The following is a 9,650-nucleotide window of genomic DNA, read 5'->3' on the forward strand; positions in this document are numbered from 1 at the left end:
AGTCACAGGGTATTGTTGAAGTTAACGTTCGTTCGTGATACTGTTTGTTTTAGCGCGAATATTGAGATTAAGTGTATCGCAGAGTTATATTCGGAAAGAATAAACCAGTTTTATTAAGTAAAGATTTGTGTCGTTAAAGTTTCGTCGGAACGAAGTTACGGAAAAATCAATTAACAAACGGAGACGTAACAATATGGTTCCTCATTGTCCTGCCAAAACTGGTCCGTGTCCGTTAATAACGACGGATACATTTTCGTATTTTTGAGAGCCGAATATAATTAACGATGCGTGGCGGAGGTATGCACTCTACTTAGTGCCCCTTTAGTTTTACACTGTTTTATTTTATGTTCCCTCTGTTTCCTGTTTGGATTATTTATTAATAAAAAGCTATTAATATATTCATGTTAACATTGATTTTGTTGAAGAGGTAGCTAAAAAGTTTGTAAAAATAAATACAGTACAGTATATAAAACTTTAAAAGCAGGATTCACGTTCCCCATTGCTTTAACTGAAAACCAATTTAACTGTACGGACTTTTTAAATAACACCATAAATAGTACTATCCTACATAGCCATAGAGTTCTGTTTTTCCGAAACCTGAGCCATGTAAAGGCAGCCGGATCACTAATATGGAATAGTTTTGAATTTGCAACAGAGGCTGCTGGAGTCAGCATTGAACTGGAGTAATGTGTCTTTATCAGTTCTGGAGCCAACCTGCAGCTGATCCACTGAAACCACTCTTGAGCCAGGCCTGCAACTGATCCGTTGAAACCACTCAGGAGCCAGATCCAGCAAACTCAGGGCATTGCTACCCTAGAAGGAATCAACATACTGTAAAGCTTGAGCAAATTAACTGTGACAACGTATAATTGTGATTGATCTTTTGTAATACTGTAATATTTGTATTTAGGTTTTAGACTATTCGCGGACCCTAGTTTGGGAAACGCTGGCTCAGATCATAAAATTAAAATATATTGGTCTTTCTGGCACCATTTGTGATTGTATAGAGATCATGGCTCCTATAGTCCTGCCTAATTATAAATGTTTACCAACCTTTTTACAAAAATTGTGTGTATTGTTTTATATAGCAAAGCAACATCGAGCTATCTATTCTGTCCACCAAATGGAATCAAGCCCCTAATTTTAGTATTGTAATTTCATAGACTTTCCGCTGTCCCACCGGGGGAATTAGTAGATTAATAAAATTTTATAAAAAAAGTCATGGTGGCATCACATTGAGTAATATTTAGATGCTTGTTTTAAATTTTGTACATAACTCGAAATAGACTTAACGTCTCTTGTGTTTAAAACAGATTGCGACTTTTTTAGAAGGTACCTAGAACAGTTTAAATTATATTTTTTTAAGGAAAAGGGGCGCTAACAGATTAAGTTATTTTGTAAATTGTCCACAATATTTTATAGAATGATTTTTCGTCGGAATTAGTTGTGGTCTGCATTTTACAGGAGTTCATGTGGTTAATCGGTAATATTCTGAAAAATAAAAGTAGTTTTTAAATCCTACGTTCATCCTGTTGGGTATGCAAACAGAACATTTAATTTAAGATCTAAATGGTTCCTTGTTGTTCCTGCGTTATGTTACGTAATGAAATAGAAGGATTGCTCCCCCTGACGGTTACCTGAGGAAGAGTGTAATACTGATAGTTCTTCGCGAGTTGCCAAACAATTTAACGGTAAATTTTAAGTAATAACGTTAATATGTTACAAATTTAACATGGTCTCACTGTCAATTTATTTTATTTAGTAATTTATACCGCCTTCTTTAGGCTGAGAAAAGATAGTGAACAATTGTACAGTAACTAATACTTAATACTGAATAGAACAATGAATAAATTGACTAAGAATGATTTATATTAAAAGCATAATGAAAATTTTATATTGTGGTCATAATATATGTTTCATTGTGCTTTTAAGTTATACATCATTGTTCGTCAATTTGGTATTCTAATAAATTCACTACCCTTCTAAAGCACACAAATTTATTTAATTTGTATATATAAGTTATAAGGCTCGAGTTGAGGCCAATGCAGATGGTGGGTGAAATACAAACACGAAATAAATTAACATCATATGATATATAGACTTTGAAGTCTTAAATTAACAATTTGACTTTTACCTACCTGAATATAACTTCTATCTCTAAATCTAACACTAATTTATGTTACTAGTGTTAGATTAACTTTAAGTTTAACTTAATCTTAAGTGCCAATGCTACCCTGATAATCACGGTAATTTACTTATCAACTTATATTAAAGCATAATACTAGATTACTACATGTTAATAAGCTTCTCCACAAGAGTACTGAATTTATTGCATAGGATTAGAAATAATAGTTAAACCAAGTGAAGTTTGAGTATCCACTTGGAAACTGATGATGTGAAAATACATATCAGATAATTTTGGTAATTAAGTTTCTCACAAATTATAATTTCAAATAAATGTTTTGTGTTGTTTTATATTTTTTTCTATTAGGTAAGAAAACCTGGAAGTTCTGGAACGTTTTTTGAAAATATGCCTTCTCATCCAGTGTCTGTACAGTGAGTGTAATTTAGGACTATAAATATAGATATTTAAAAAGGTAACTAGTATCACATGTACGAAGTATTTATTAAACATGGGGAAGCCACATATTGAAATTTCAAACTTTATTCAAGAGATTAAACTTGTAATTTTGTTTATTAAATCTGTGTTAGAAAAAATGCTGAATTTATTTTGCCAAAAAGGCAGCAAAACACAAGTGATCTATAATATGAAGAAAGTACTATCCATATTTTGTTCCTTGTACGAAAGTATTATATTCTTTTGATTTCAGTAAATCAACTAATCTGTTAATACACAAGTATAATCTAGTAGTGTATATGTTAACATTGTATCAAGAGACAATTTATTTTGTGAGGAATTATGCTTGTTCTACTTTGGTTTAAGTCTTCCAGAAGCAGTCACAATGACTATTGTATTGTACTTTTCAAAAGTCACTGGCAATCATACTATATGTAGATAATGTTTCCAGCTTATTATGAATTATCAATATTCTAATAATTATACATTAGACAAATATATAAAACAAGAAATAGTTTCAAATCAGAATTACTTAGCCTGGCATGGCTTAGTGGTTAGGGAGCTTAACTCACAATCTGAGGATTGTGGGTTCAAATATTCATCACAGAACATGCTCACCTCTATCAGCTGTGGAGGTGTTATAACTTTGTGGTCAATTCCAATATTTATTGGTAAAATGTAGCCCAAGAGTTGGCAGTGGATAGTGTTGACTAGTTGCCTTCTCTCTAGTGTATCACTGCTAAATTAGGGTCAGTTGGTGTGGGTAGCTCTTAGAAGCTTTGCACAAAATTCAAAAATAAACCAAAACATACAAACAGATAGACTTACTCTCCTATCTAGTAATATATATGTTATTCTAGTAGGTAATAAATTTTGTAAGGAATTATGCTTGTTCACTTGCTCATCCTTGTTTTTACTACTGTTGATTTAAGATTCACCATGCCTCCACCAGAAGAAAAGGATGGAACTACACAGAAACCTACTGAGCCTCCTGTAGAGCTAGAAAATCAGTTTATTCTGAGAATGCCACCAACTCCAGCAGCATCACTTCGTGCAGCAGTCAGATCAGGGGTAATGAGCCTTAAGGATAGGCTGACTATACAGGTAGAACCAGATATGAGACATGGAACTGTACGTTTTGACAAATGGTCTATGTCATCAAAGATAGTTGATTTACCATGTATTCTGGAATCCCAAAAAACTTTAGACAGAAAAAATTTTTATAAAACAGCTGACATCTGTCAAATGATGGTGTGCAAAGAAGAGGATGATCCTCAAAAATCTGAAGAAGAAGACTCAACCAAAAAGAAAAAGGATAAGGATAAAAAATTCATGTGGCCTCATGGTATCACTCCATCTCTTAAAAACGTCCGTAAAAGAAGATTTCGAAAGACGTTAAAAAAGAAATATGTTGATTTCCCCGAGATTGAAAAGGAAGTAAAAAGACTGTTTCGCATGGATAATGAAGCAATAAGTGTCAGGTATGAAGTAGTGAATGCTGATGAAGACAAAGGAGAAAATAAAAATGGACCAACAGAAGGTACTGTTGGTAATATTTTGTCAGCTGGTGGCTTTATTAACAGCAATTCTCAGAGTATGGATGTTGCAGAACATGACTTGTTTGGTGAAGTTCTTAGCAGCTCTGAAGAGGATGATGTTAATATTATGGATTTGGAAGATGATGAGGTCAGTCGTGCATCAGTAGCAACATCTAATATAAATGAAACTACACCTAATAAATCAGAAAAACTTGTTACTGAATTCTCTCGAGGTATGTTACGAAGTCCAGCAGGTTTAGGAGCATCTGACACATCACAAGATCGAGAATATGAAGATAATAAAAAATCTATTTCTCCACTTGCTAGTGAGAAAAACAGACCACAAAAACAAACTAGTTCAGCAAGGTCAAATGGGAATCAGTTTGTTGTTAAAAAGGAGGATATTAAAGAATCTAGTGAACAAGGAAGAGATGCGTTACTGACAAAGTTGGATTTACTGGAAAAAGAAATCTTAAATATTCAGGCAAGAAGGCAGGCACAAGAACTTGAAATCTCAAACATTGAGAATCTAGCTCTGAAGCAAAGGTTTCAAAGTATTATAGATAACTTGAAAGAACAGGAGAGGGAAAAACAAAGACAGTATGATGACATTGTTATCTTGTTACATCAAGATTGATTTTACATTGTTTATTTAATGTGCTGAAGGAAAAAATAAGGTATAAAAGTGCTACTTTTCTATGCTTATTTCATAATAAGATGATTAGTGGGGCTGTATAATTACTTTTGTTAATTGCATAAAGATGTATATTAAAATGTATTACTCAAATGGTGTATTTAAATATATTCCACAAATAATCATCTTTTTTTGTTTAAGCTATTTATTCCTTTCACAACTAATAATAAAATAAGTTCAATCAGACAAATTTTAGCTGACCTACGAACTTTAATCAAGTTAGATTAGAATAAACGGAACTTACAAGTAAATTATCTTGAAAGCTTGCTTTATTTTTCCCTATGATCTAGTGACCAGGTTTTCTATAATTTTAGCATTTTTTTTTTCCTGGAATGACTTTAAGCAACAACTTTAACATATACTGTGAGATTGCTTTGATGCAAAAATATGTTAAAACACAAATTCACCTGTATGCAAAACTCTGTGTAACTCCTCCACCCCCTCCATGTCTCAGCTTGATATAACAGCACGAGTTCTTACTCTTCATATGATACAGTCACCATCAATGGAAGTTCTTTGCTACCCCTGTTCATTTTTCTAATGTATCTGATAACAGTCTATACAGTGCAGAGTATTGGCAAAACCAGCCATAGGCTAGCAAGAACATTGAAAATGCCATCTGAAAAACACTTGGTTACCCATGCATTTGCAGTATGTACTTGTTAAAACCCTAAAACAAACAATGAATATGTTATGCATTAAAAATATTTCCACTTACTTTAACCCAGACTACATGCATAGTCACGATAATGTTTTTTTTTTTTATATGTTCATTATAGTGAAAAGTTTAATCTATTGATTTTGAATTTTACTTTTCAGGCCTTTTACTTCAAATTGTAATTTTGTAACTATACCAGTGTTGAAGTGAGAGCTTTGTGCCCATTTATTTATTTGTTCATTACATGTTTTTTTGTTGTTGTTTAACAGTGATACATAAGAGGTATAAAAAGACTGCTTAAGTTGTGTATGAAATGTAAACCTTAACTAGATCTTGGAAAAACTTAAGTTTAATAGATTACATGAAAGAAAGACTTAAAAAGGTGTTTGACATGGCAAATTCAACAAGTTCTATTCCTTTGTCCTATCATAATTGTAAATTCTATTTCACTTTTATTAACATTTACATTTGAGCCTGGACATTGTATTACGAGTGAAAAGTTTTAGTGATGAATGTATCATTAAATAGACCAAAAAATTTTCAAAATTTAAGTCGTATAAAACACACTTGCATCCATAGTCAATAATTTTTATTATCACAAGAGTTGCAAAAGGTCTTATGTTAACATAGGATTTTATGTTCAGTGAAAATCACACATTTTTTAACACGGAGCAAGAATTTATTAAACTATAAATATTGTGTTTACAATTCAAGTGTCTCACTATCAGGTTTCCAATCAATTGTAAGTTAATACATACACAGATAAAACTACTTATCTGTATTACAGATTAAAAATCATACTTATAACCAGATAATTTGTAAAGAAACACCCACACACACTGAATAAAAGTTCTAAAACAATGTGCTAGAATATATTTCTTTAAATACTAATAGCACAGTGTTCTTTCCCAATTATGCAGTATTTAACTTTTTCAGGAATTTCCAAGAACAAGATTTTTAGAAATCTGACAAATTCTCAAGATTTATCCTCACTAGACATAAGCAACGTCTGTGAATGTCAATCCACACCACATGTGTAGTGGAAATACACCAAAAAACTGGAAATAAATACATGACCTGCTCATGCATTCTTACTGGACATAGTAGGGATGGTCTGTCCTACAAAACATGTTTTGACAACAAGAGCTCTTATGTCTGCGATAGTAGTAGCCTATATATGAACTAATATTTTTAATAAATTAAAATAATTTTCTTATATATATAGACAGGCAGACAACTTACTGCAATCTTAGTTGTGTTTCTGTCCAACTTACTTTTCATTAATTTTCTAAAGTATAACGTTATATCCTTGTTAAGCACTACATAATCACCATCTTTGCTATAGTTCAGGTTATTTTGACAGGTCAATTTCCTTTGAATCACACAATAAAAAATTACAGATTCTATTTTAGCAAAGCAACATCATTCATTGCTGGTGTGATACTCCCATTTGGCTAACATCATTCGTTGCTGGTGTGATACTCCCATTTAGCTGCAGTACTTCTAAATTATTCTCTCGCATCTGGTGTGGATGAGCTTTTAAGCAAGATGTTACTACATTAAACAATTTCAGTGTAAGTGAAATGAAGTGACAATTTGATTCTCCACTCAAAATGTTAAATCAAATTTTCTGTTTGTTATAATTCCAAATGGGTTATCTAAAACATTTTAAAATTCACCCATAAAACCTAATTATTTATCACTCCTAACCTTAAGAAGTTTTTAAAGTAGTTGCAAAAACTTGGAGCACTATTAACTAACATATAAAATGCAGTCCATATAAGCATAAAAAAATCTGTATAATTAGTAGTGAACATAAACTAGTCGTACATCGTCATAGAAAATTTAATAATCGAAAAATAAGTTCCAATGTTTTAAATTATGGAATGTTTAATAGGCATTTTGTTCATGTGATCATTTTTATCTTAATTAGTCATTAATGAAAATATAACTCCTGAACCAATCAACATGAAAAGCAAATTTTCAAGGTACAAACGTAATGAAGCTTACTGTGCCATGGTCAGGGACATGAGACTCACCAAAACATTTGCTACCACCCCTAGAATTATGTATTTTCCTAAATCTTTCAAAGTAAGAAAGTTAATGATAATGGTACACGTAGTGTAGCAATAACTTGAAAAAGGCTTTTTATCAACAAAAAAAACTTAAACGACTGAATTTGAAAACCTTATCACTGTGCAGAATATAATTCACAATGTTACTAGCAAGTGCAAGTGTGTATTTTCTTAGTATTTTATATCACAGTAATATCTACTTTTATATGATAGAAAAACTGACAAAACCAAATTATATTTCAATTGTTATAACCAAAAAAAAAGTACTGACAATAGATTGTCAGAAGACTGGCAGTATGTATTTTACAATAAATTACTGAATTGTGTTTGTTACCTACAAAGCAGAACAAACTGCTTGATATAGGTTATCATATATATATATATACATATATAAACTGAAAGACCATACTCATGGAAAATGTAAACATACAAAACATTTTAGACAGTATCTTTACAGTAGCATATGTCCGACTGTGACTCATTGCTCTACCATGATTTCATCTAATAGCAACTTGCAATGCCTCAGGAACCATTTCAAAGTGGAACTCTAAAACTAAAGTCAATTTTTTTTTATAAAACATTTCTTGAGACATACTGTTTTGGTTTATACTAATGTATACTATACAAACTTTTAAAACAATTTCAGTTTGATAAACCAATCAGTTACATTTTTCAAATAGAAATATTAAACTTTCTGGTGTCCATTTTTTCTTTTAAAGGATCTAATGATCATTAAATAAAAATCAGCCATAAGCTATTACTGCCACCATTTGCAGATTTAAAAGCTTTGAAGTGATAAAAAGGAAGAATATATCTACTTTTGGAATCATTGTAAGTTACTTTTAATGAAAATAATTGTTACCAAATTATTTACTGTTAGCAGTGTTTTAAGATGTAGTTTGGTGTATATGTGTGTGTGTATATATGTACATATCCTAACTTTTAATTCACACCAGTCTTCAGTCGTGTACTAAAAACTCAACAAACACTTTCTACCAAATGCACAGTGAAATCATTCTGAAAAGCCCCACAGTGGTATGTCTGCGGACTTGCAACACTACAAACCGGGTTTCGATACCTGTGGTGGGCAGAGCACAGATAGCCCATTGTGTAGCTTTGTGCTTAACTTCAAACAAACATTCTGAAAATGAATTTGAAAGTTTAATTCAAGAGGAAAAGATGCAATATTTATGCATTTATTTATATAAAAGTTAACTGGTAGGAGATAAAAAATATATATTGTTCTTACAATACAATGTGTTACTTCTTCATTGAGGAAAATTTTAACTTTACATACACACATTTCTAAAGACAAGGAAACAGTTTTTTATAGAAAAACTGCTGCTAAAAAATCAATGGTACTTCCAAATGTTAGTAATCAGTAATTTTGAAATTAGCTATATTTTTGCATGGGGTGGCTACAAAATGCTATACATTATTAGTGATTATAAAATTGTCTCAATCTGAGATATACTTAAAGATGCCACCTTTTTTTAAATACAAATAGAATATATAGTTGCACCCTCATCTGAAGTGGTGTAGATAGCACAGAGGTGTTTCCCATTATAGGGACAACACATTCTTGTAACATCGGTAAAAAGATTCAGTCAATATAATGATGTAGCACTAGTGTACACTAGATGGAAGTTTGTACAAATTGTGAGATAAAAGATTTGTACACATTTGTGATTGATCATGACAGAATATAAAATATATCTTACATTAGAATTTTTAAATGTAAGAAAACAAATTCACTGTAATAGAGAACTTTAGACATCCTTTAGTAACACAGACCTGCGAGGTTTTTATTGTCTTGAAATGTTTTCATGTTCTACAGGAATTCCTGTACACTGAATCAGAAAATATCCATTTTTCTCCATCACATACAGATTTTTCACAAAATGTCATAACGCAATAGATAAAAGAAAGACCACAACACATACTTTTGATACTAAAAGACATAGATTTCACACAAAAAAAATCAGGATGAATGTGGATGCATATTTCTTCCTTTCAGTTTGTTTGTATTTTTGTTAACAAACAATAAAAATGTTCATTGTGGTAAATGAAATAATAATTTGATCTAATTAAGAGTTTTTTTCTTCTT

General features: G+C 31.4%; 1 protein-coding gene across 3 annotated transcripts; it reads left to right on the plus strand.

The window, feature by feature from the left end:
• The first annotated feature begins 1,550 nt into the window (after positions 1-1,550).
• Positions 1,551-7,952, plus strand: LOC106461643 (transcription initiation factor TFIID subunit 7-like). Of its 3 annotated transcripts, XM_013921480.2 has the most exons (3): positions 1,555-1,691; positions 2,492-2,556; positions 3,511-7,952. In XM_013921480.2, the coding sequence occupies exons 2-3, from the start codon at positions 2,531-2,533 to the stop codon at positions 4,751-4,753; spliced, it is 1,269 nt and encodes a 422-aa protein (XP_013776934.1). In that variant the 5' UTR covers positions 1,555-1,691; positions 2,492-2,530; the 3' UTR covers positions 4,754-7,952. The 3 variants fall into 3 exon arrangements, with proteins under 3 accessions (XP_013776936.1, XP_013776934.1, XP_022244357.1); XM_013921482.2 differs by lacking the exon at positions 2,492-2,556 and having other exon boundaries at positions 1,551-1,691; XM_022388649.1 differs by lacking the exon at positions 1,555-1,691 and having other exon boundaries at positions 3,504-7,952.
• Positions 7,953-9,650: the final 1,698 nt, after the last annotated feature.

Source organism: Limulus polyphemus, unplaced genomic scaffold, assembly GCF_000517525.1.
Source record: "Limulus polyphemus unplaced genomic scaffold, Limulus_polyphemus-2.1.2 Scaffold1003, whole genome shotgun sequence".
In the NCBI taxonomy this organism is placed as follows: domain Eukaryota; kingdom Metazoa; phylum Arthropoda; class Merostomata; order Xiphosura; family Limulidae; genus Limulus; species Limulus polyphemus.

Bases quoted from the DNA above. Each gene is read 5' to 3' on its own strand.
- LOC106461643 (XM_013921480.2), top strand. From the start codon at position 2,531: ATGCCTTCTCATCCAGTGTCTGTACA. The intron at 2,557-3,510 runs GTGAGTGTAATT...TGTTGATTTAAG, and splicing joins TCTCATCCAGTGTCTGTACA to ATTCACCATGCCTCCACCAG.